Raw genomic sequence first — 26749 nt, forward strand, 5'->3', positions numbered from 1 at the left:
CAGAGCCGGACGCGGGGGCAGCGCTTGCCCTCGCCGAGGTGGCTGCCTGGGTAGTGCGAGAGCTCCCGGTGTACTACTCACGTACGTAACAACGCAGCTGCAGTAATTGCAACGTACCTCCCTAGGTAGTATCAGCCGAACGGGTGAAACCTTTTATTTAACTTCTTTTTTTAAAAAAAAAAAATCGCATCTGTGAGTGGGTACCAGCCTGCTGGAAGCGTTCAGCTGCATTCCACAACTTTTCCTTCACAGATGTCATGCTCTTGCCAAAGCTGGTTGCCCAGCGTTGCTGTCAAATTTCTTCATCTCTCGGTCCCCGCTGCCAGGACTCTATTGCAGTTCGCAAGCTCCTTGTTTCTGATCTCCTTCCCCAGCCTCTCTCCCCTTCAAATATATTAAATATATCCTAGTTCAGCTCCGATTCCCCTTAAGCAGGTGTGACATTGCCTCTCTTTTTCCTCCTAAACAGAAAGGTTCCCACTTTCACTATGATAAGAGCTGCTACCCTCATTTTTAGATACTGTATGACTTCCATATGTAAACGCCCCCACCCCAATGTGTAGTAAGGCTTCAGTTTCTCATACGCTCATTTCTGCTGTCTCTTTTATTCCCAAATACTTACTGGTCTGACTTGCGTGAATTTAGGTCTTTATCCAGGAAAACATTTATTCCTAGAAACAGCTCTACTCAAATAGGCTAACAGCCTGAAATCTGCAGGAATTATGGAATCTGTGATGATTAATTGTGAAAATGGTGGTTGCAAGATACTGCTTTTTTTTGCAAGTTCATCAGAGCAGGATGTCTGCCTTCTCCTTTGCCTCAAATCTAAGCCTAGGTATCTCAAATCTTTAACAAAAAATAATATCACTACGCGACTCTTACCAGCTTCTTGCTGCTACTTTTGGATGTTACTTTTAAGCCCTTGGCGTCCTGCATGCCATTTGACAATCTTTGTATACAGTGGTTGTTTTCTGGGGGAAAAAATTTTAAAAATGCAACAAAACTTTAAAAGCTGATTGGTTGCCTTCAAGTGTTTTCCTTCTTTTTCTAAAAGTGTCTCAAATCTGTGGGTTGTTGAAATGCACATCAGCTTGGCAGTCTCCGTGGTTGCCAAGTGTGTGAGCCAGTTGGATCTCAAGGAAGTGTAACTCACTACAGTCGGTCCCGTGGTGACTTTTATTTCAAGGAGAAGCAACCATCTCTTGGTGAGTCATGGAAACATTGTTCCCTACAAACTAGTTGTCAGGAAGTGGAGTCTGACAAAGCTGATGGGCTCTCTGTGAAAACAGCTTTCCCCTACACCCAATGCTGTTTTCATGTTCTTTGTGAATCATCAGATCCGGAATCCTCTCAAATTCCCAACAAAGGCAGAATTGGCTACCATTCAAGGTGCAGTACTGTGGTACTTGCCTCTCTTCTTGTTTTCCTTCTTCTGATAGCTCCAGTTCTTTACTTCAGCCACGTATTTCACTGTTCCTCCTTCCCCTCCCATCCTGGTCAAGACTTTTACCATGCTTCCAAGTCTGTTCCTGGTGCCTGTGTACTCTTGTGTGGCCTTTGTGCACTGACCTCACTGAGAAGAGTGTCTAGCTTTCCCTCTTGTGTAAGCCGTTTTTCTGTGCCCCTCCAGTTATCTGTGGCTCCCAAATCATCCTAAAAACCTCTGTGTACGCTTGTGGATGCTCAGCCTCAGGATGTGGCTATGCCTGCATCCGCATGTCTTTGAAGAGCAATGCCACTGCCTGAGGGGATGCTCCAAACCTAGCACCTGCGTTGCAACTTCAAAAAGATAACTAGCGTCTATCTTTTAGCATAGCTTCTGTTGGAAGCAAGGTTTATGCCATCCTTTAGTATGTGTAAGCACATGCATCTTCAGGTATTTGTCCTTTAAATAATATTTTATTTCCATTTCCCATTTTCAGCCAAGTATGGCGTGAGAAGAACAGCTCCAAGGTAATTAAGTTCTTGCAAATTTTGTAGAAACAGACCAACAGGGAAAAGCAAGTCTAGAGTCAGACACTTGCCAATTTTCTCAAGTTTTTAGCTTAGGGACTGAGTGATGCTTTCATACGTGACTGCCTCTGTTTGGCGTTAAGATACGCGGTGTAAATGAAGTTGTAAAGAGGAAAGGAGAAGGGGTTTTTGGGTGAATGCCCCTGGACTGGCATTTCCCTCAAAACTTCAAAGAAGAGAGATAACTCTGATTTGATGCATTGCATTTTGAACGTGGAAACAGAAGATTGTAGTACAGTTCAGTGTAAACGTTTAATCAGCCAAGGAGCACAATTCTGTAGGAGATCTGATTTCCTGAGTTGTGTTGGTCACAAAGCGCTTTGTTTTTTCCTTTGCTGCATCTCCAGAGCACAGCTCCTGTCTTTGTTCTGCCGGGCACACATTTGCACAAGTGCATCAAGTACAAAAGGGCTATGATCTCAACTAGCGTCTCTAGATCTATTTTATTTTAACAGAATTGGCCAACAGTTTCAAGACTTACTGAATGTTATTATAGAATTGTTTAGGTTGGAAAAGACCTTTGAGATCATCAAGTCCAACCGTTAACCTAACACTGTCAAGTCCACCGCTAACTCAGCCTGATACTGATTAGTGGGAGACACCAAACTACACACCCTTGAATTTTGCTGAAGTTTTGGTCCGAAAAGTAATTCCATTGCCTGTAGCTCACAGTGTAATATGCATTTAGGAAGGTAGAATTTTTTATAACAATTCTTCCATGACAAGCTGCAGCATTGTCAGCATCAACTTAAATGCAATTTTGTTCTTTTGTTTGAAAATATACTTTTCTTTTTTGTTCTCTAGTGTTTGACTGTTTAGGGCATAACACTCAGAGCTTTAAAGAAATAGTCTTTTAAATGAAAGTGGAGGTCCTTACATAAAGGATCTCTCCTTACACGCTCTTCTCCGGAGCTGGAGCTTCAGGTCAGTCCTTGCCTTTCACAAGAATTGATCTCTCTGCACCATCCTGACTTGTGAGTGCATGAAGCTAGGGCAAGTGGTAAACATGCTGTCTGTTAGACATTGCTGTTGGATTCACCGCTTTGTAGACTCAAAGTAGCATGAACTGATGCTTATCATGGTATGTCCCAGTGTTGCTAATAAATTGAATCACGAGATGGTACTGCCTGTATTACAACAAAATGACTCACGGAGTTGTAAGCCTTAGGGTATTTAACTTCAGCTATCTGAAGTGTCCCCACCTCACTGTTGAGGTAAAGATTGTAGATCTGGCAGGGAAGGACATTCTCACTGACACCATGTGTCAGTTCAATAAGCAATCTTTGATATCTCTATCTGTCTGTGTACGCAGATTAATAGTATTCCAAGGAACAATGCGTTGATTTTAAAGATGAGGTAGACTCGTTTGTCTCCCTTTGGCAGAACTGACTTTTCATGTCTCTGTTGGCACAAGCATCTTTTCTATGTTACACATAAACAGAAGACATGGGCTTGATATGAAGTCCTTCATATCAAGGGAATTTATGCTTTTGACTGTAATAGGCTGAGGAGTAAGTGGCGATCTCAGCCTTGGGATCTCACTGAACAGATGCATGAAGTAACATACTGGAAGAAACTGAAGAAGATGGCAAGAAACAAGGAGAACCATGAGATTGTAATTTTCTTGGAATTCAGGTATCAAGCTGCAGCTTGCTTCTTTTGTTCTTGCTTAGTGTTTAGTGGTATATTAGAAGGTGAAATGACTGTTGTTGCAGTTGTGCTATGCAGAAAGCCTTTTCAGAAATGTGTGGTAATACCTGGGACCACAAGACGAATGAGAGGCCTGTGTGGATTAGCTTGTGCTAGAATCCTAGAAACACTTTACATAGGCTGCATGCTGCTCCCCTTGCAATTGATGATGGTGGTAATAGTAAAACCCCACTGGCTGTAATAGAAGAGCAGTCAGACCCAGAAAAAACCTTTGGGTTCCTTTGAGGCAGGTGGATATTACTGTGTGGGATAGCTGAGCAAAGCGAGGCATGTGACTCTGTGGTGTTTGCCCAGGCAATGCAGGAATTCACTGGCAGAGCCAGGAACAGCGACAAGTCTGACAGGTAGCCCAATTTGCAGGCTTCCTCTCCCAGGCACGTTCTTCCCATTGCTGGAGAGTAACAGCACCTTGTAACTTCTTTCAGTATCGTGCCTTGTGGGACTAAATAACAGAATGTTCAGCAAGTTATCTTTGATGGAGTGAGAGATGTTCTCCAAGGCTCCTTGCAAATACCTGATTTTCAAGAACAAGTGTACCCCTAAGTTTTGATCCAGGCTGGTGTATACAACCAGAGTTCTCATGAATTCTCCTGAAACTGTTTGCATAGTTCTGCTGAGTAAACAGCATAGTCGTCAAGGCCTTAATCCATGACTCCCAAACAACATACAAATTGGGAGTGTGTTGTTGGGCACGTGGTCATTCTTCTTTTCAGGCGTTGGACTGATTCAGAAGAGCTGTGATCTGTGCCACAGGTTTGCTCTATGATGTTGAAGAAGCACATACAATCAAAGGTTTAAAATGCGACCCCTGATGTTGCGTGCTTCATGTCTTTTTGAGTCTGGCACCGTCTGTTGGAGGCTATGTTTGACAGATACGTGATGCTGAGAGCATCAGTGTCTCCATCTGTGAAACGGGGACACTAACATCTCATCTCACAGGGTACAGTTGATGTATGTGGCAGCAGTTTTGTCGGTACTAGGTTCGAGGGTGTCATGGGTGAGGCAGAGTGGATCTGGATACTTGGGTTTATTTAAAACCCCACAGGATTGGAGCTTTTAGCCTACAAGATTCCCTCACATGCTGACTCACCTACTCACTTAGCTGGACTGACACAACAGCAATAAAAAAATCAAGCTGTGCAAAAAGTGTAGAGTTACTTTTGGCTGTGTTTTCTCTCCACCTTACAAAGAAGTGGTATGTGATTTAAAGCACTGAATGATTGTCTTCTGTTTTCCTGCCATTATAATGAGGCAATCCTAGCAGAAAAATATATTGCCTCTGACTGAGGAGTACTTTAAGAGATGTAACAGCTGATCTTTATCCAGGCTTTGCACCCCGTTGTCAGCACGGCCTGAAAAAGTTCAGGGAAGCTGAAGGTGGAAGGTGTAGAGGCACTGATGTACTCCTTGCATTTTCATAGAATCATAGAATATTTTGGGTTGGAAGGGACGCCTAGAGGTCATCTAGTCCAACCCCCCTGCAGTGAGCAGGGATGTCTTCAACCAGATCAGGTTGCTCAGAGCCCCATCCAACCTGGCCTTGAATGTTTCCAGGGATGGGGCCTCCACCACCTCTCTGGGCAACCTGTTCCAGTGTTTCACCACCCTCATTGTAAAGAATTTCTTCCTTATATCCAGTCTACACCTGCCCTGTTTTAGTTTAAAAGCATTACCCCTTGTCCTGTCGCAGCTGGCCCTACTAAAAAGATTTTCCCCCTCTTTCCTATAGGCCCCCTTTAGGTACTGAAAGGCCACAATCAGGTCTCCCCCCAGCCTTCTCTGCTCCAGGCTGAACAAGCCCAACTCTCTCAGCCTGTCCTCATAAGAGAGGTGCTCCAGCCCTCAGATCATTTTAGTAGCCCTTTTCAAATCAGTTAGATGGGAAGGCAGGGTCATGTGAGGAAATATGCCTGTGCCTTAAAGGTCCTGCGAGTAAATCGGAGAAACCAGTCTTTGGAGCTGTCACTTCTTCCTCAGGCTGGCCATTTCCTTTAACCTAGATGACCGATTTTTCTTAATGCAAAAGGCTTTTTGCACCAGTGCTCTTGAGTCTCCATGGGAACGTGGTAGTGGTTGTATGAATGGCAGGTGACAGTGGTTGACAAATGTAGGTGATGTTTATTATGTAGTCAGCAGAAATGGTCTATAGCTGCAGCGGGTTAAACACAGGCTTTGTGTGAAGCACAGAGCTAATTACACTGGCTCGGTAAACACCGAGAAGTGTTCGGGTTAATTTAGATGTCCAGATAAAGAGAGCACCCAAGGAAAACATTTCTTGTTGCCTTGTCTTTTAAGTCCATAGGATTCAGGGTAGAAGTCTTGGCTCTGTGACAGTATTGCCCTTGGCTTCTCCAGAGCTTGGGATTTTTCCCTTGTATTCTCAGACTATAGACCCGCCGACTCCATTAGTTGTTCTGTCAGTGGGTGCATACTGCTGGCATGAAAGAACAATCTACAGGAAATGTCTTCAGCCTAAAAGAAGGGAAAAAATATTCAAGCCTCTCTGTTATTATTAATTTTTTTTTAATATGCAAGCTTCAAATCCCCGTGTTGTAGAACTTTCCTTCTCTTCAAATGCTTGTTCCCTAGTTACTACTTAATTTTTTAAAAAAATGTGTAAATGAATTTCTTACCCAGATTTTCTCAAATCCAACCCCAGGTATGACTACTGCTCCTCTGAAGCACTTCAGTTAGAAGACAGTGCCATTTGCACTGAGCTCTTGGTCCAGAACTAAAGGTCTGTGTCTGAAAAATGGCCCCATTACGGACATCCCCAAAATGATTGTCCCCTGCCCTGACAGAAGCTCACGTGTAAGTGTGGAATCAATAAGATACTAATTAGGGAGACAAAGAAGAAGAAAGAAAGAAAGAGAGGAGTTAAGCAGTGAGAGGAGTTACAGCAAGGAAGCGAGGGAGCAGGAGGGTGTCCCTGGCACCACCTGGCAGCTGCCTGCACCCTGGGTGGTGCAAGGCAATGATAGGTGTGCCACCTCCAGCCATCCACCATATGGCTGGCCTTCATCACCGCCCATCAGCCCAGACCTCGCTGCCCACATCCGTGGTTTGCCTGCAACACCATCTATGTACCTTCTCCACTGCTGTAGAAGATGGGTAGGAACATCTGTCCATTTGCAAAATACCCCCTCTTCAGACACTCCCCTTGTCATGAGGCTTGTAAACCTTAACCACCTGATCGCATTTACTGAGGGGTGTTTAGGATGGGGCTACCAGCAACCCTAAAGATATTCTTGCCTTCAGCATTGCTTTATTTCTCAGCTGAGCTGTTTGGTTGTCCAGCTGTTTTGTATTGTCAGAATACGTGATGGTGGAGGAGGGCTGGTACTGTCATTCTGGTCTGCAGAGCAAAGTAGCATTTGCTGGCTGATCAAAGAGCTGAAGGTGTTTATAAGAAACGCTTTTGTAAGTAATTACATGACCACATTTAATCCCAATACTTTGTATGTCACAGCTTTTTTTTTTTTTTTTTTTTAAAAGCCCTGGTAGTGCTGAATAGTTGTAGTTAGTCAGTGCTGAGGAATTTACCTGGATGTTAACAGGCTGGTCTAGTGCTCCACATGTAATTGTTTTCTATAGTGCGTCCTTCCCGTGTTGTCTTATCACTCTGGTATTTGTGAAGCACTTTTAGGTTATTGCAACTAGTAGGTTACACCTTAGTTTGGGGATTTGCAAACAGACTTTTTTTCAGTTAAGCAAACATAGCAGCAGTTAACCCACATCTTGGTTCTTTTAGTCTTGCTCAAATCAGATCTGACATTTTTCAGGGTTTGGTTTTGTGTGTGGGTTGGGTTTTTTGGTTTGTGTTTTTTCTATTTATTTTTTTTTTTTGCTAACTGATAAAGTCAAAATACTTTTTTTTTTTTTTTTTTTGTCTTGTTGAATAGGACAGATCATAATAACTGCCTTGGCCTGATCTTTCAGATGCTCAGCTTGCAGGTGGGACACCTGAATCATTAGGCTCTGCTTAATGATTAGGTTCTGCATAATGATTCATTATTTACACAGAGTGAAATTGTACCAGAAAGAGAGACCAAGAACTTGACGCCTGTCGCTGCCACCCCCACCAGTACCTCCAAGCCCAGTACTTTGGACAACTTGAATACTTGCTGTGGGTGTTCCTTTTCTGAAAAGTCCTTTCACAGCATTTCCAAAACAGATTCTTTGGGGAGCAGCAATGGCATGGAGAGACCTTTTATACCAACTTTATTCTATTTCAGAATTAAAATACAGTTAGAAAGGCGATCTTTCCCAGAAGATGGAAATTGATCCCCATACAGCCCCGTGCTGCACTTCATTTGTACCGAGGGAGCTGCTGCCAGCCTATGACACCAACCTCCACTAATGCTCAGTAGGCTTTCACCTGAGCACTTCCATGCTTTTTCTCCCGGTCTTGTCCTCACATGTAATCCTTCCCAAATCCACGTCATGACCATCCCTCAGATTCTTCCTTAAAACTCTTTTCCTGCAACGTCTGTGGAAACTTGACTGTGGTTGGGCAGCTGCTGGTTGGGCAGTGGTTGGGCAGTGGCTTTTCAGGCTGACTAATACTGCATTGTTGCTCCTGTGTGTTCCCCCTCTCTCTGGATCCATATTCTGCTGCTTCTCTGCTGCCTCAGCAGTAACCCCAGCGAATTGGGGATGCCACCACTGCTCTACACATGCTACCCGCAGCATGGTGGAGTGCTGCTTCACAGCTAGGACCTGAGCCTCTGCAGAGTAGTAAGAATATATAACACCGTCATAATGGTCTTCTTGGAGGGAAATTTTTTATAGTGCTGTTCTGTTTCCTACATGAGGGGTTTCATAGTTCTTTGTCAGACCTCAGACAATGCTTTATAATTTATAACCCATGTAATCCTGCTGGGGTGATAGTTTCTGTCTCCTAAACAGATAGCGGTCTCGTACATCACGGGCTGTTCAAAGATGCAGATATCTGATTAGTGGGCAATGAGGCCAGTCTATCCGGAGTATCACTTAAGTACAGTAGGTTAATCGGTGGGGCAATATGGTCATTTAACTCCCATGGGCTGCACTGGGTTTGCAGAAATAGGTTTCCTTTGCAGTGCCTACAGACTGTCAGGTAATATAAGATCATCCAGCTGGTTTTCTTACAGATGTAATTGAATCCATATTTGAACTTAGAGATGTCAGGCTGAAGAAGGGGTCATTCAAGCGCTTTCCACTACCACAACAGAGATGATAGTTGGCCTGAAGAGTGGGAAAAACACTGTTCCATCCCTCACTGAAACTGAAAATAATGTTCTTTGTATGGAAAGGAAGGGAAAGGCAAGTCAGATGTTGTGGGAACATTTGGAATATTTTCCTGAAACTGCAGTTTCCTTTTAAAATATGGAAAAATGTAATTTGGTCTAAAGGGAAATATGCTCAAATGGTAATCTAGGACTTGCATATTTAAAATATGTTTTGATACTAACTTAATGAAAGTTTTATGGGGAACGTTGCATTTCTGACTGTTAGTTTGATCCTTTCATTGCTGCCTCCAGGTTGTGGCAGTCTGCACTCACCAGGATCACTGCTGGGCTCCTGTGCTTTCTGGGTTAGTCATCCAAAGAGACCACTTCTTGCTGTGTTTTAGAAACTGTTGTGTGTAGTTGACGTTAGTCATATATGCTCTGCTTCTTCAGTACTTGTAGTTTCAGTCTTTTTTCCTGTCTCACAGGAGAGAGAGAACGGGGGGAAAGCATGTGAAGGGGTTCATTGATAGGCATTTTGAACTCCACCATTCAAACAGCAACACAAGCTTAAAACAATCCTGATTTGACTTTCAGATAAATGGACTGCTCTCCAGTTTGCATTCCCCCAGGCATTGTATATTTTAGTCTGCAGGCTGGCGTGTTTTGAGATTTTCTCATAATTTCTAAGGATTATTCATGTTAGCAAAAGGCTAACAAGACAGTTGGAAAATAGCTGATATATCAGTTCTCTCTCTAGAAGCACTGACAGCATTGCTAACTCCTAAGATGTTGCTCCTCTTCTGTCACTCATTCCTTTTCACCATTGGTGGCAAAATTCTGTGCTCAGTTGGCTGCATTGGGGTCACCATTGCACACGGGGATCAGAGCCTAGTTAAAGCAGGCTACTGGTCTTCAGTTAATCCTCTGTATTAGCAACTTCACAGGATTAGCTCGATCAACAATTTCTATCCCATTGTTGTTCTTCCACTTAGGTTTTCATTCAATCTTTGTTCCTCTCTTCAGTTTTTCCCCATGCTGTTCACTTGTGTTGCCTGATTCTGCCACTGCAATGAGTGGAGGGGTTCATAGTCTTATCCCCATTTGTAACTTTGGATTTAGAGGTAGAATTTGAACTTCTTTCCCCATGTTTTGTTTTCACCGATTTCTCCATCTTTCCTCCTTACTTTTGTTGTAATCCTGGAAATGCTGCTTAGTGTAATACAAATTATGATACACAGCAACTGTAAAACTAGGGATTTGTTTGCCATATGGACTTGCTTTGGATTTACACTAGCTTGAGCGTAAGTGGGATGTGGTTTGGTCTTGGAGTATATTAACTAGTTCTACATTATTAGGATGATGCAAATGGCAGTGGGTGGGTAGACCAAACCAGTGGGTTTTATTTCATTGAATGTCTAACAGCAGGCACACCCAGAGAGGGATCATGAATAATTGAGGGAAAATGCTGCTTTATATTTTCCAATAGTTTGGGGGAATCAGGAATGGAGACTTCATCAAGTGCTCCATCACTAGAGTGAGCTAACGCCTACAGAGTGCGTTCCATTCAGCCAGGTCGTGCAGCAGTGGTATTGCTGGCTTCTTCACATTGCTCAGTTGTAACTGAGAGCAGAATCTGGATTAGTGTGTCAGTCTGTGAAGGGAATCTCCTGCTAGGGAGCCAAGAGAAAAAAGAAGATGATAAAGTGAGTAGAAAGGAAAATTATAATTATATTAGAGCTTGAGCTAATGCTTTCTAAAAATCTCAGCTCTGACATGTACCTGCTGCACAGAAGTGCTGGTTTTCATGCTGTGTATTTTGGACTGGTTCCTGTTCAGCAAACATCTGTCAGGCGTTATAATTTCCAGCATTAATCCTTACAGGAATTAACCAGCTTGTTAGTTGATGACCTGAACTAGATAGTTTCTGGGGATTATTGCTATTTAAATCTTACCCACCTTTCAAACAGCAGCAGCACACCATGCTGGCTTTTTCTTTCTCTTTCTTCCCCCCTCTGGTCTAATATGTCTTTAGATTGTCATCCCCTCTTTCACTCCTGCCACACGGTGGGAGGCAGAGAGGAAATCCTGTGCTGCCTCCGACGTGAGTAAGGAGGAAGCTGCCGGTTTCTCTTCGCGCCAGACTTGCTCGTGCTGCCAGCCGTGCCGAACTGCTGGCGTAACGCCCAGTGGGGGCCAGGCTGGACTGCCCTTGCAGTGCTGGAAACCCATCAGGGAACTTCTATGAAATCGCCACAGACTTTTACCTGCCCTTTTTTCCAGAATTCCCACGATTTTGGTAAGGCTTTTGCATGGTTTGTTACTTTTATTTCATAAGGAAGTGAGATGGTCATGACCCTGTGGCGTGTCTGTATCTTTTGGCTCCTAATAACTTTTTGAACTCATCTTCCACTTTCCGTTAAATTTGCCAGGGAGTTAGAAGCATCAGAGATCTTAAGTTCCTTGATATGTCACGGATTTGAATCCTAATGAAAAGGAGATAGAAATACATGGCTGCAGGCGGCTGGTTGCTGGTGACGGGCCCAAAGACCAGCCCGTTGGTGTGCTTGTCTCTGGAGAAAGCCCACGCCTGCTTGGTGCGAGCGCTGTGGGGTGCTGGAGGAGAGGGTGGGAGGATCCGAGGGTGAGGGCCCCACGCGACAAAATAAGGCCTTGCGAGCAGCAGGCCAGGATGGGGAACTCCTTCATGTCAGGCAGGAAAAAAAGGAGTGAAAATATCCCTGCCATGGTGCTCACCACAAGGGTTGGAGATAAGGGGCAGCCAGTGGAGTTGATAGAAGGTGCATCTGTTGGAAGTGTTGCTGGCACTCAAGACATGATATCAGCTTTTACAGCCCCAAAATATTCAGCAAGTTGGGACAGCTGAGATCCCCCTCCTGAAGTTTGTTAAACAGTGTGGGTTTAAGGTCCCATATATAACTGTTGAAACATGGGTGTATGCAATAAGTTAAAAAGAGATTACAGAAATTCAATTTTTTTTTTTTAATTAGGGAGTACAACTTGCATCTAGCGTCGTTGCTTATATTGTGTTCATTGAGCCCTTTGCACAAAACGTTGGATTATTGGAGACTCTGTTGTGCTGTGGTTTAGCAGTGGTCCCCTATCATAGAGTTGAATGCATTTTCCTCCAGGAAGGTGACAACCTGTTTATCCTGTTCTCTGAGTCAAGCTTTAGCAAGGGACCTGCTCAGCCCTGATTTATGAATTCAAAGGAAATATCAGGGGGAAATTCCAGAGACAAGAAATGCCTTTAAAATATAACAAGTGTTTGTGGCATCTTTAAGACATGGCCTTGGAGACTACTTAGGAAAGTTTATTATTTCTTTTAGATCAAAGTTAAGTTTATGCCATGATGTATATTACTCCTTGTAGAAGAATTATGTATTACTTGGGTTATAAAAATCTATGCCTTTATGCCTTTTCCTTACTTCAGGTGTTTGAGAATCATTAGTGCTATGACACATTTGTCAGCAAATGTTTGTCAAAAATGCTGGCCTGCATGTGCAAATCCTCAGATGAATGTATCTGCGTTAGCTCTCTGGCAACCAGCAGCCCCAGAGATGTGTCCCATAATATTTAGGGTGGGATTTTCAAAGTTGCTAACAAGAAATTGGCCTGAGGTTCCACTGGGGTCTAAATAGAGCTAGGCTGCCTCATCTTTTCAGATGTCAACAGAAAAAAAAAAAAAAAAAAAAGAACTTTGGTTGGTTGTAGTTCTCTGTTTCTAAAAGGTAATTAAAAGTGGATGATGTAAGAGTGAGAAGAATAAGCATCGGCTTTGCTCTTGCTGCTCAGCATGGTAATTATCTGTGATCACAGCTTTAAATAACACTCTGGTCCTCCTCACTGGAGGTGGACTGCTGACAAACGTGGTTCACTGCTGGGTCCCGCTGGCACTTTACTCTTGGTTTTGATTAATCTCAGTAGGAGGAAGTTCAAATCCCCTGTAGGTTTATAAACCATAGGATTTGAGTCCTCGGGCAGGCTAAAAAGACTGCTAAAAAGGCAGCGCTGCTTCATCTCGGCGGCGTTCTTCATCCCCGTTGTGAAATCCTGGGCTACGCAGAGCACTGGAGTTGGGGCGATGCTGGTCTCTTTACAGAAGCGAAAGCGTGTTCCTGCTCCAGCGGCTGCTGGGAGGGGTCTTTGCAATTGAAAGCAGAGATGCGGTCTTGCTCTGTAACCCACAGTGCCTGGCGAGCACGCACAGTGTGGGAGGCTGACAAAGACACGGAAACTGCAATAATTCAGGCAAAAATGAGTCATGAGAAAGCAGCCTATTTTATTCAATTCCAGAAATGTTCTCAACCACTCAGAATGAATTTAGCTCCACCGCTTTGCAGTGGTCTACTTTGTGTCTGAGCTTGGGGATGAGGCTGCTGGCAGTTCCAGTAGTATATTTTGTTTGGGACACAGGCAGGCCTTGTTTGCCCATGGGTTTGTCTGAACACAAACCAGTGCCGTTTTGTAATACAAAGCCTAGCATTATCAGCTTAGTCCAAATGTTACTTTAAATTATGTGCAGAGTGCTGGCTGGCTAAGTCTAGCTTTACCCTGCTGTATGTTTTTGACAGCATTTCAAGGCTTTAGCTCTTACAGTGGTCATCTTTCTTTATATAAACAGATCTTCCTGTTCCATACAAATGAAAATCTGCTAATTTTTCCATAATCATGTGCTTTGATCCCATGAAAATCACTCATTTATTTTAATCAACAACTTCAGTATTTAAAATTAGTATTGTCCTGCTTGCTAACTATTTTTTTTTTTTTTTGCATTCCAATGAGTCTGACTTTTTCTATGTAAATATCTCATTAGGCTCGTCCTGATGATAATGTTTTGAAAGATATATCTGAGAAATCTTATGTTTTGGGGAATTAGTCCTTCAGCAGTTCTTCTGAAGGGGACAAAAGAAATTGTGCCCTGGGAGTGTACTTGTTCAGTGCTTGCAAGGGACTATTTCTAACAAATATTTCTAGTAAATACTTTACTTACAAGGTTTATTAGTTTAAAAGCTGTGTGCTCCCAGGTTGCATACAGTTGCTCACGCAGAGGCATTTGACTGATGGCCAAATAAAATTTAACACTGGTTTTGTAAGAGGAAAAAAAATTCTATGTGCAAAAAGCCCTAGGTCCAAATGTGAAACAGTTACGTGGAAGAGGAAAGGATGCAGGCTTGTAGGCAGATTGACACCCCATAGCCCTGAGTACCCACATTATGATTGCCAGCCTCTTCAGGACATGGGATTCCTGCAGAAGGCAAGTTGTCCCACCTCTGGCATGGATCCTTGCTTGGAAGTGCCCCTCTCTTGCACTGACTCCCCAGGGAATTGCAGGGCTCCTAGCTCAAGGTGTCCCACTGGCAGCCCGAGTTTCGGTGCAATGAATCCTCTCTCCTGGTGTGAGACATGCTTCTGAGTCCCAGTGTGTTTGCAGGCCCTGTGCTCAAGCAGGGCTTGAGGATCTCGGTATCTCTGGCTTCAGGGGGTGGGTGGAGGATGTGGGTGGTGGAACCACCACAGCTTGCATGGAGCACTGGAAATGCAGCTGCAGGCAATAACAGCCCTTTCTTCCATCCACCACTCTGTGTCCCTCAGTACACACTGACGCTTTGCTTTCGTTGCTGAAGCCCTCTGACGTGTCGTCTGTAATCTCTTTGGGACAGCGGTATTATCCTTTTATCTGTAGGGCACTTCTGCTCGCTGCAGTGTGCTGCAAAAGCACAGGCTTCATATGTGGCTCAACACATTGAGGTCCTGATTATGAAAATGTCCCTCAGGAGTCACCGTGTGACAAACTGCACACAAACGAGAGGAGCTGCTGACGGCCAGCCAGGGAAGACGGACAATTTCTCACTAGGGTCATGATGCCAAACCAAAATTAATCAGCGCAGCTGGGGTATTAAGAATCACAAGGAAGAATTACTTGGGAATAGTCTACAGAGCAAAACTAACTTGCAGAACATATTTGGCAAATAGTTAGGAATAACTGCACCTTTGAGAAAATGAGATTGTCTGTACACAGTATTTGACCAGCAAAAGAGGAACGATTTATCAAATATATTATTCACTCTGAATTTTTCACTGATCTCTAGCCAAGAGGCAGATACCACAGAGGTTGATTAGTCAGTATATCAGTGCTGTGACTGGCACCCAGTCTGTGGAGGACAAGTGGGAGATAATTAAATACATAAATTCTAGGCTCCAGAGACCGTGAGACTAATGCTGTTGGCTTGCAGTGCTTTTTCTTTGGCAGACTGATGATAAAACTCTTAGGAAGCTGAGCAAAGCTGAAACCTAGCCTACTCCAGCAGCTGGGGACAAGTTCACAAGATGTAGATTGCTGGTAAAGCCACAGGTACCCTCCAGGGGCAATTTCCAAAGTAGATACCCTGGATCTGAGGAATCTCTGCTGAAGTTTTAGACCAGAGGTGTTTAACCTGGGATTTCCCAGACTAAAGAGTCTGTGAGCAGTAACTAGGAAAAGCAGGTCTCTTGTCATTAAGTCTAAAGTCAGTAGAGAGATGTGCATCTCTGTAGAGACACATGAAGGTATGCCCATTAGAAAAGGCTGCAAATCACTGTCTGCAGTGTTTATTACTGGAATTACCAATTTTGTTCTTGTCCTTTCAAGTATTTCCTTATTGCCTAGAGGCAAGAAACAAACTGCCTTTGAACCTGAGGTGGTACCTATACAGGGGATAGAGATAGCCTTACTCCCTGGGGTGGCTGAATGAATAAATGCTCTAAAGATTGTTTAATGCCTCAGTAGTGTGGGGAGAGAAGATCAAAGTCAAACCAGATGGATATCCAATACAGATACGCTGTGTCCCTGGTGGTAAAAAAAGAGTTCTAAACCAGTACTAAACCCTGCATTTTACTTACCTAGCTGAATGATGGTAGACCAGCCTGTCTCCTAGAGTGACCTGGGAATGCAGGAGTGTGTGTGTGTGGAGTGTATGGAGCGGGGGGAGATTTGCAATTAAGAGTCCTCACCTATACTTTTTACTTCCAAAGTAGGAGAAGATTAAAACATGAAAACTAAAAATGCTGTGGTCAGATCTACAGATTGTCATTCCTGATACTTAAAGGGAAGATAGCCCCAGGAACCAACTCTGCCTTACTTGCACATGATGACTCCACTCAGAAATAGAACTATTTTAAAATTTTTATTTCTTTTTTAGGAAATTTTTTTTTAGACGTGGGAATTACTTATTTTCCACAGCGTTCTTAGAAAGCAAAAAGATACCCATTTGCACTGGCTCTCACCAAAGTCTGAAATTAATCTTTAACCAAACAGTTGAAAAAAAATTAGACTTTTTCACGGTTAGCCTGCACAAAGCATGTCTGACAAACTTTTTTTTTTTTTTCCTCTCTGCTTTTCAGGTTTTTATATCAAATAGATAGAAACTTGTCGGGTGTGATCATGTTGTGGCAGAATGTCTTGTATTAGCCATAGGCTTCCTATAGATTGTTTTGTAAGGGAAATGATTATAATATGCATGAGTGCTATATGTACTGATGAGGTTAGCATTCCTTGGTTGAAGGGGATGCTTCTAACTAGGATATGGATGTGTTTATTCCAAAAAACTTTTTATTCTCTGGCTCATTAATTAAGGCAAACAATCGCTGACTGTCATAAACATTCACTGCAAATAACACAGGAAAAGGCTGTGGTGGAAGATGGCCAGGACGATAGGATTAATGTTTTGAGCCTCTAAAAGGTTATGCTGGAAATAACTACATCGTTTATTTGCAACCTTGAGGGCTTCTGCACCTACTCAGGCAGTTTAACTCTTCTCTAAGTGGGTGCGGCTCCCTGGAGGCTTTCAATCCCTCGGCTGGCAAAGCATCAGCTACTGGTGATTTCAGATAGCTCCTCCTAGAGTAGACCAGGAATATTCAGCTTTGGAAAGACAGCGGTCAGTGCTTTGCCTCTCTGATCTGTGCCAAGGACTGACCTTCTGCTCCAGCCTGGAGCAGGCCGGTCAGCACCCCCCAGCTCTGCTCCTTCTCAGGGCTCTCTTTACTATATCCAGGGAAGCTGAAAGGTTATGAAATATTTCAAGTACAATTCCCAGAACCAAAATTGCTTCCACACTCATGCATTTGTATAAAATTTGACACAGCCCAGTGGGCTTTTTTAATTTTTTTTTTTTCCACGTTCAAACCCAGAACCAAATGGAAAGTGTTCTGAAAAGTTTGAAGGATTTCAGTAATTGGACACAGTCTCCCTAATGGTGAGTGATCTGAATTTCCTGGAGCATTTCTGTACTTTTATTTTTGTAAGAACTGAGTTCTGGAAACCAGTCAAGTAGGATATGAATATAGGAATCCAAGACATACTGAAACCATTTTAAAGTCTATGTTTTATAAATGTAGGGCTTAAAAGAATGTTTAAAATGGGAGTGGTTGTGAGAAACATTTTAAGAAGTTTTCTTTTTATAAAAAAAAAGGCACAACTTGGCAGAGAAAAAATAGTATGTTAGGAGACATTGCAAAATAATAGAATAATCCTAACAAAAAGACACTGCACTTGGAAAATAAAAGCTCTCAGTAGTACATTACAAATATGAAATAAGTAAATCTCACAATACCCTAGTGAGAGTTATTAGATGCACTAGAAAGGCTGCTGAAGTAGCTGTACCTAAGGAAGAAGTGCTCAGAGCAATGCGGCCCCGCGAGTGCTGGTGGATCCCATGGAGGAGGATCTGTGCCTTTCACTGCGTCGGGGTCTGCCGTGGAGACCCAGGCATCTCCGCATACCTCCATGGTGCTGCTACATACCGAGAGCTATAATGCAGAGCAGTCAGCTAATTAATTTATCTGCTCTTTCAGCAAGACAGCTCCAAGACCAGAGCTGATACAAGGCTGCCTCTGTATCTCTTGCCTTCAGCCCGGCCCAACACAAACAGGGCACAGCTCAGGAGCTGAGCAGGTTTTTATAATCAAAACCCAGCTTGCTGTTGCTTTGGATCTCATTAATTTGGTGTATTGAGCCTGTGGGCAAGCTAGGTGGACAGCTCATGTGCCCCCAGCACCCCGCCAGCTGCCCCTTCTCCTCGGGCAGTTTGGGAACAGGCGGTGGGTCACCATCCTCTGGCTGCCCTCCTTGCTAAATGGGTTTGTGCCTGGAGGAGAGAGGAGAAGAGAGGAGTGATGCTGACTTGAGACAGGTGTGTGCTGTCACAGGAGTTCATCTCCCCGTCTTCCAAAGGTGCAGTAACCGAGCCGCAGGCGGCCCAGTGCAAGCCCTGCTTGCGCTGCGGGTGTGCGGTGGCTCCGGCAGGGCGACTGGGCGAGGGCTGAGGCATCGTGCCCTCTGTGGCACTGAAACACATGTGCCCAGCCAGGCACTGCCAGCTGGTGGTTTGGGGGCCATGAAGGGCGATTGAGAGAAGGTAGCGAGACTAGTGTTGTGGAAGAGGTTCAGCTAAAGGATTCCAGAGCTAATACCTGTCTGTCTTAGATTTTCCTGTTCCTGAAACATGCTTTTTATAACCGCTGGATGTGCTGCAGGAGCTGTCCTGGGTCAGTTACGCTCAGCACCCCGAAATATGCTTCTTCCTTACCTCTACTAAGTAACTGTGTTATTGCAATTGGACAAATAAAACTTGGTTTTGCTCAGCATCTCATTATCTATGCCAGAATTTCTTAGGCATAGTTATTACCCTCATTTAGTAACATATGTATAGAGACGCTAAAAGCTTTCTGCGGTACAAATACGCCTTCCATGGTATGAATTAATACACCGATTGAAGTGGCATTAAAATAAAAAGCTGTTTTGAACAGCTACATGCATTTGAAAATGACTATGGTAAAAATAACTTTGTACAAATTGCTCAGAGGATCGCACCTGTGATTAAGGGGAGGCTTTCCCCAGTACAATGGGTCTTAGTGACTGAGCCTGCAGCCTGGGACAGGGGCTGTCCCGCCGTGGTACAGGTGGCCCTAATGGTCTGCTGCTGTTGCAGATTGGGCTGTGAATGCTGGCTTTGCACAGCTGAACAGCTCAGGTCTGTTCCAGGAGCTGCTATGTCTCCTTTGTATTTCTTGTACTGATCAGAGCCCTGTATTTCAAATCCAGAGTATTGCTCGGTCAGTTAGTCCCAATGATGCAGCAGAAATGTGGTAAATACTGTTGATTTGTTAACACTTACCCAGTAATCACTTATCCCAGCTTTAGGAACATTTGCGAAGAAATTACAGGTATTGCCAAATTTCAGATAGAGTCAACAGCTGTTCTTCCTCCCAGGCAGAAAATAAATTAGAAAACATACTTTTTCCTTGCAGGTCTCAACCCATGCCTTTAATGCCTGGGAAGGGTGAGTGGGTTCCAGAACAAAAGACTCCGGAACACCATAGCTGATTGCTTCAGCCAGGGTCTGGTTGCCAGGTGTGGAGGAAAGCGGGAGGACAGGACACTGTCTCAACAGGCAGCCCAAACCCATGTCAGGTATTGCAGGTCATAAGGTTACCATGAAATCTGCCTGGGCGTTGGGTCAGAGTCCCTGCTAAATTTAATCATCTTTATGGTGCTTTAGGTGTAGGAATTGAGTCAGAATCAGTCAACAATGTTATGCAGGCAGTTGGATTAACAAAGTGTTTCTCTTCCTTTGCAAACTGGTGATGTTAATATTGAAATAACACTTTTTCATGGCTTCCTGCACTGGCTGCTTACATGGAATGCCTGTGTGTGGGATGGGGGTCTGTGCGTTTTGGACAGAAAATCCTTGTGCTCAGAGGACAGCAGCAGGAGGGCAGAGTGTGAGTAGGGTTTTCTTCATGTTAGGTGACAGTAGGTTTTCCACTGCTTCTTAACCATGTTTGATTGCCCTCTACTTTTTCCAAGAACTAGGACTAGGATAACCTAATGTTCTGTATCAGCTACTCCATGACTGGAGTCCTGATGCCAGTTTTAAATATGATGTATATGTTGCCAGGAATAGAAACTTCTCCTAGGAAATGAATGCTGCTCCTCATCAGAGTATTTCCAGCAAATGTACCATGAGGTTTCGTTTCACAATAGCATAACTGGAATCACCATAGCTTATGGTCACACATTCAGAAACTGTTTGCCCAGAAATGTATATACGTAACAGGGAAAGTTGTAGGGGGCAGTCCCTCTATGGCTGCCAGGTAGAATGAGAAATGTTAATGTGAAAATGAGTTGATCAGTCAGCTGCAAAGAGATGTGTGCTCTTTTCTGAGGGCTGGATTATTATAGTTCAGGAATGTCAGTTCTGGATCAGTCACAGTTGGAGAAAGACACAGCTATCTAGCAATTCACTGAAAATAACATGACTCCTTTAGCTGGCTTCATCCTTAGGACTCTTGCGATGTAAGTCAATGATTTTAGCTTTAATTTTATATCCTGTCATATTTTTTATATTTGAGAGAGGGAGTAGCTGCCCCATGCCACATCACCCTCACTAAATCCAGTACATCCTGTTCTATTCTTTAATCTTTTCAAGGCGAGGTCACACTTTTTAAAACTGCCCTCTAGCTCTGAGAGTTGCAGCTTTGGATTCTGCCCCATCTGACATCTCCCACTGAGGGAGGAATTCCCTCTTCCATGTAATGCAGCTCTGCTGGTCTGCACATGGAGGTCTGACCCGTCCTCTGCTCCAGTAATCCTGGTGCGTAGGGCAGTAGCTGCTGTGTGGGTGCACCTCTCTCACTCTATTCTGGGACCTGTTGAGCATAAACCCTGCTGAAGGCTGGGAAGCAACGATTTACACTGTTTCTGTTGCCAGAAATCAGTGCTGCAAACACTAATGTCTTGTTTCCTCTGGTCTAATGTGGAAGAAAATGCACTGGGAGCTATGGGGGAGGACATCTAATACTGCATGGATCCTTCTACCTTGTGCAGGAACATCAGCAGGGTGGTGGGAAGCTTTCTGCCAGTGGGCAGAAGCAGGATGCCTCTCCCCTGTAAGGACTGAGCTGCCAGGAGTTAAAATGGTTACAAAACACCGTTGGTCCAGCTTCGCCAAGAGCCATGCTCTGCCTCTCACACCAAGCACTTTCTTCCACATGAATTATCTCATGGAAATTGAGGGGGCTGCTGTGGAACTGAATTCTGCACAACAAACTTGGGTTCAGTAATTAACCCTCAAACTCTGTGTTGCAAAAATATGTCAGTGATCAGTAACAAAGAGGAAGAATATTTTCATTTACAAGAGAGACTGCTTGGCTGGCAGTAGCTGTAGGATGTGATCCAAAACCATTTAATGTCAATGGCTGTCTCTCTGTTCACTTTGGCAGAGCTGACCTACAGGGGGCTTTGTTATGATTCATCCTTATTAGTCAAGTTGAGTATGGCAGTGCCTGAGGGCGAGCGTAGGATGGCTCTCCTCTGTTGTACAGGCAGAGATCTGGGCAGCAGAGAGCTTATGCTCTAAACAGAGAAGACACAAGAGTACATCAATGGAGCAAGCAACCACCACAGCTGCCCTCTGACTGGGGCAGCAAGAGGGAGGGAGGGGAAAAGGAAAAGCTCAGAGCCTGGTATGGAGTAAGAGTTGGCAAAAGAAGAAATCCGTAAGTGTTGAGATTCCCATGAGATTGCTTGTGAGTTGTTTGTCTTGTTCCTGGCCAGTTCCCGTTGTGTCTGTATATCCCAGGCTCACTGCACATGCATTTGGATAACTTCTCCAAGGTCTTAGCAGAACTGAGGGCCTAAGCATCTGATCCTGATCTCACCAGCTTTAAGGGGTTTATAAGTGCTCTGGAATGGCATAGGGAGAGTTTTGTACTGCCTAGGCTCTGGGAAGAGACAGAAATGTTTGTGATTTGTGTAGTCAATCTGGAATACACTACAAACACCAGATTAATCTAAGCTTTGAATTAAATCTCTTTACTATAATGGAGCCTCCCACAGTTCCCCACCTTCTTTTTGTTTCCTGGTATATTTTCATTTGGGAAAGCTGCAGTGTGAAGGTGTTCTCTGTGCTTGACTGCATTGTGATACTGCTACATTTTCTGGTATTACCATTGAAAAGGAAAGCAACAACAACGTTGGGTTTTCTCCCTTACTCCTTTAGATTGCCTTGAATGCACTCCTGTTTAGGTCTTAACCAAAACCTACTTACTTCCCTGTTTCTTATCCTTTCAGCTTCTTCGAATGCAATGACTCAGCAGCTGCAGGATGAATTTGACAGTAGTGTGGAAAATGCAGAAGCTTGGATGAAGGCCATCCAAGAGAGGCTGAGGATCAATGACAACACCAAGGGACCTCGATCTGCCCTAGAAGCCAGACTGAGAGAGACTGAGGTAAGGGAAGAGTGATGTACCTATCTGGAGGTGGCTGTCACTGCTGCTGTTGTTACAGCAGTTACTGCTATGAGATCTGGAGTTTTCCATTAGGAAACTATCAGCTGCCCCTGCTTGCTGGAATATTGGTCCTATGTGGATGGGTTTATACTAGTATTCTTTCTATTTTTTATAGAAAAAGAGGATGGCAATTTGGTATCACAGGCTCCCAAGCTTTTCAAATTGATTGGAAGACTAGCAGCAGGTTTGGCAGCCTAAGATGTTTACTCTCTCCTATGAGCATGCTCAAACCTGAAACAATGGAGTTGCTGCTTGAAATAACCAGATAGTGATTTGGAGAAGTCCAGCATGTAGCAAGAGAGAATCAGATCACATTAGTGTTCGTCTGCTCCAGGACTCTGGCACCGATAAAGACTGCAGTGTCCTAGTAATGGGATGTTGTAGTGTAATCCCCTTGTCCTTTTCCATAAATCCTGATGATAAGAGGGTTTACAGCTCCCCTTTATAATCTGGCTAATGAAAAGGTAAATGTTTTAATTTTTTTCTGTTCTTGCTTAATCTCTTGTATAACTTCTCACAGAGATCCCATTGCAGATTGTGCCTGCTCTCTTACTGTGATTTCACATTCATTAACTTTAGTTTCATTAGATGTTATCATGTTCTTGTAATCTCAGAGAGTGAAACACTCTTTTTTGTCCCATCTCTACCATTCATGATTAGAGGGAGTAGTGATACTTCTATGATTAACACTGAAACTATTTTTATACTTGTATTGCCTTTAATTCCAATTAGGCTGTTCTTTAATTAAATGGCCAAATCTCTCCCATCATTATTTACCCAAGACTCTTTCTTTCTATGTGTCTACTTATGTTTGGAGTGCCTCTTCTGAAGTTTAACAACTCCAGAAAAAAGCATTGCAGGCTTACAGGGAGGACAAGGTAGTTCACATGATGGTACAGCAATGTCTTCAGCCTTTTCCCTTAACTGTGGCTCATTGGAGGCTGGATCTTGTCTCTGGCATAACATAGAGAGTGATGGATGATGGCTATACTTGCATGTCAGTCATGAAAATCTGAAGTATTTCCTCTTGGTCTAGAGATTGATTTCTACCCTTAAATTATTTTCACCCTTTCCTTTTGTCTGGGAAACTATGATATGTACAGTCTCAAAAAAACTTGCAAGAAACACAGGAGCTTGAGTAGGGAGAGTAGTAGCTTGGCAAAGGGGGTGCGTTCATGGCAGAGATAAGAAGATGGAAGGTTTAGAGGTTTGTGGTGAACTGAAGGCTGAACTGAAGGCTGTTGACTTCTGTGGGCTTTGGAGGAGGTCTGTAACATGCACAAAATCATATTAGAAGATTTTTTTCAATTCAGGTTTTGAAAATTCATCTTCTAAAGAATAACAAGTGTCTGTTCTCTCTTCCTGTGTGTACATTATCTACCTCCTGCTCCCTCATCCTGCCTCCGTTCTGGGCCTGGCTTCCCTGTCCAGCTCGTGTCTCCTTGTGATGTGCTCGCTGCTTCACCTATTGGCTGTTTTCAGATCCAGTGATCATTTTTCAGTTCTCTTTTTGTATCTGGTTTACATTTTTTTTTTTCATGCTTCCTTCCTGTGGTTTATTTTCTGTTAATTTGTTAATGAAATTTCCAGCCAAAGATAGCAGTCATTTAAAAAACAGATTTGAAAAAGAAAAATGCCTGTACAGCCACTGCTTTCTCTCCAGCTGTTGTTTGCTTTTCACTTGCTGGAAGAATGTCAGGCTTAGAATACAGCTTTACTCTTAAATTTTTCCTGTCGGGTGATAGCTATAGCTTTCATTTTCTTTTTCTGTCCTACCCTTTGCCCTGCTTTCCTGGATTCTTTTAATCACACTTTTCATAGTTGATAGTTCGTCCAAACACCTGTTTGTATGTCACATGCAGATGTGCTGTGTACCTGCCAAAAAAAAAAAAATCTTTTCCCAGAATGTGAGCCTGGAAATCCAAAGGCCTGTGATTTGGTCTCACCTTCTCAATAACTGATGTGATTTTTTTTTTTTTTTTTTTTTTTTAAATCCCGTGGGCCTAATCTTTCCAAAAGTAGTTGCTGATTTTGAACCTCTCAGCGTTTTCATTATAGATGCTTTTTCCTTCAAGCTTGAGAGCCTGCAGTTTGCCAGGAGTTTGTGGAAGAACAGCAAGAAAAGCTAATCTGGTGGTGTCAGAAATTTGGATAAAGTGATGCTGATAGCTGATACCTAAATCAGGACATAATTAATCTGTTACGCTTTACAGAAGTTGTGCTGATTTTCCATCTCTGGGTAGAGGAAGAGAATCTACTTAAACTAGATGGCTTAACTTTCAGTTCCTGGCATTCCAGTTTGTGTAAGACACACGTTTTCACCAATTCATAACTTAGGAATTTAGGGTCAAAGCAAAAGTTGGTAGCAGGCAGAAAATTCCACTAGTTAATTTCTCTTGGCTTGTGTTCTGAGCCAACCTTTATTTGCAGTAGGAAGCCTTTTTAATGTGCTTCATTAAGACGTTGCAGCGTACCCTGTGGAGATTGCCTCTGCACTCTTTGGCAGGTGGGGGAGAACAACTGGCATGTGGCAACATAGTCCTATAACTCTATAATGCAGTGGAAACACAGCTGCAGATACTTGACAGGAGATGATCTGGTTTTTGTAGATAACTTAAAATTTTTTTCAATTGCTACATGGTTTTCAATTCAGTTCAGTCCTTTAGGATGTTTAAGAATAAATAAATCTGAAGAGAAATTCATGGTTTCTTTTTCAGGAGAAGCTTTGCAGTAGGGACTTCATGAATCCTGGATAAAAGTTTAAATGGCAATGATTACACTTGCTTTCTTGTCATGCTTTCAGTCTCATTTGTTTTTCTCATAGAAAATACTTGCACTAGAACCAGAAGGCAGCTTGAAAATGGACTTGATTCTTGCAAAGGCAGACACTGCTCTTCGCAGCATCGGTGAGGATAAGAAGCACGAGGTGCTATCTAAACTGAAAGACATTAAAGCCTTGTGGGAAGAGACAGCCATATACATTACTCACTGTCACAGGTAAGACAAACGTACTCTTTGCACAAGACTGCTATTTGGTGTGTTGAGGCAGGTGCCTCATCCAGTGCTTTCATCAAGTGCTTCCTACGTTTCTCTGCTGTCTGGACTGTAGATGGCAATCACTGCTAATCCCAGTCCCATGGGCATGTGAGGGACTGTGCGGGGAGAGAGGGTCAGTGGGACCTCAGTGCTCTCTCCCTTCACAGTCAGCCCATCTCACAGTCTTGAATGATGAGTTCTGCCAGGCCCAGGGACCTTGTACAGAATATTTCCTCCCCGAGCAGGGAGTACCTGTGAATCCTGACCTTCTGAAGTCAGAGCAGCTTAAATTTGCTGAGAACCTTGTCCTTTGCTTTGAAGGCCTTCTGAGCTTGCCAGTCTCCACCACTCCCATCATAATTTCATCTAACTCATCTCTCTTGCTCTCCCCAACAGCCGTATTGAGTGGGTCTGGCTGCACTGGAGTGAGTACCTGAAAGCCCAAGATGAGTTTTACGCATGGATTCACAACATGAGGGTGACCTTGGAACCTGACATTGAGTTGCAGCTTGGCTTAAAGGAGAAGCAGTGGCAGCTGAGCCATGCTCAGGTTCTGCTGAATGATGTCTTAAATCAGTCAGTCCTGCTGGAAAGGCTGCTAGAGGAAGCTGCTTCCTTGTTCAACAGGATAGGTGACCCCAGCGTTGATGAGAATGTTCAGAAGAAAATGAGGGTGGAATATGAAGGAATCAGGGAAGAAGCTCAGGTACACCTATGAAGAATGGGAGGTGTTCAGCTTTCACCATTATACAGTATTGTTTGCTATGTGCTTCTTGAGTGATGGGGCTTACCTGATAGGGCTGCAGAAAGAAACAGAGCTGAGGACCCCTGTTCTTTCAGTCAGTGGACCGTTTGCAACAGTTATTATGTCCCAAGACAAGCTGTTAATTGGGATGCTCTCGCACTGTACTTTATAGTATGTTGTTGTAAAGTAACTGCAAGCTGCTTTCTGTGATCTAGTGAATATTGGTTTAGGTCATCTCTGTATAAAGTTTAAATTGTTCCTCATCTTTCACTGCATTAGTGATCCTTGTGTAACGAGACACAAAGTGTCTATTCACAGAGCCAGGGAATTTTACATGCATGCACCCTTGTTGGAGGATAGTGTTGGTCCAGATCAAGAGCTACACTCCCTGCCTGCCCAACTGGGGAACATGGAGGTGGGAGTCAGCTGCGGCCCAGCACTGAACTCGGCTAGCCAGTTCCAGTGTCTGGAAGATTTTCACTGCACACAGATACTAATCCTTGCCTGATGGTAATCTTCCAGCTTGAACAGTTGTCAGATAGGCTGGTGTAAGACAACCTAGTTCATCTTTCAGTGCCGATGATTTTCTTTAACCCTATTCCTGCATAAAGATTTCAGATAAGGCTCACACTTTTCACTTCTAAAACTCAGGTAGAGACAGGATTGGACCATGTGGCATGGC

General features: G+C 43.5%; 1 protein-coding gene across 9 annotated transcripts in view; it reads left to right on the forward strand.

Annotated features, from left to right (window-relative positions):
- The window catches only part of SYNE3 (spectrin repeat containing nuclear envelope family member 3), an 82249-nt gene that overhangs the window by 14150 nt on the left and 41350 nt on the right, over positions 1-26749 (forward strand). For 4 of the 9 annotated variants that reach the window (XM_035896007.1, XM_035896003.1, XM_035896004.1 and 1 more), the window contains 3 exons: positions 22069-22226; positions 25111-25283; positions 25719-26028. In XM_035896007.1, the coding sequence (XP_035751900.1) occupies positions 22083-22226; positions 25111-25283; positions 25719-26028 (627 nt within the window). In that variant the 5' untranslated portion in view covers positions 22069-22082. Of the gene's footprint in view, positions 1-6; positions 126-1922; positions 1954-19244; positions 19408-21484; positions 21495-22068; positions 22227-22455; positions 22751-25110; positions 25284-25718; positions 26029-26749 lie in introns of those variants that run through there. The other 5 variants (XM_035896005.1, XM_035896006.1, XM_035896010.1 and 2 more) reach the window with 5 other exon arrangements.

The sequence above is a fragment of the Egretta garzetta genome, unplaced genomic scaffold, assembly GCF_000687185.1.
Source record: "Egretta garzetta isolate BGI_Z169 unplaced genomic scaffold, ASM68718v1 scaffold206, whole genome shotgun sequence".
In the NCBI taxonomy this organism is placed as follows: domain Eukaryota; kingdom Metazoa; phylum Chordata; class Aves; order Pelecaniformes; family Ardeidae; genus Egretta; species Egretta garzetta.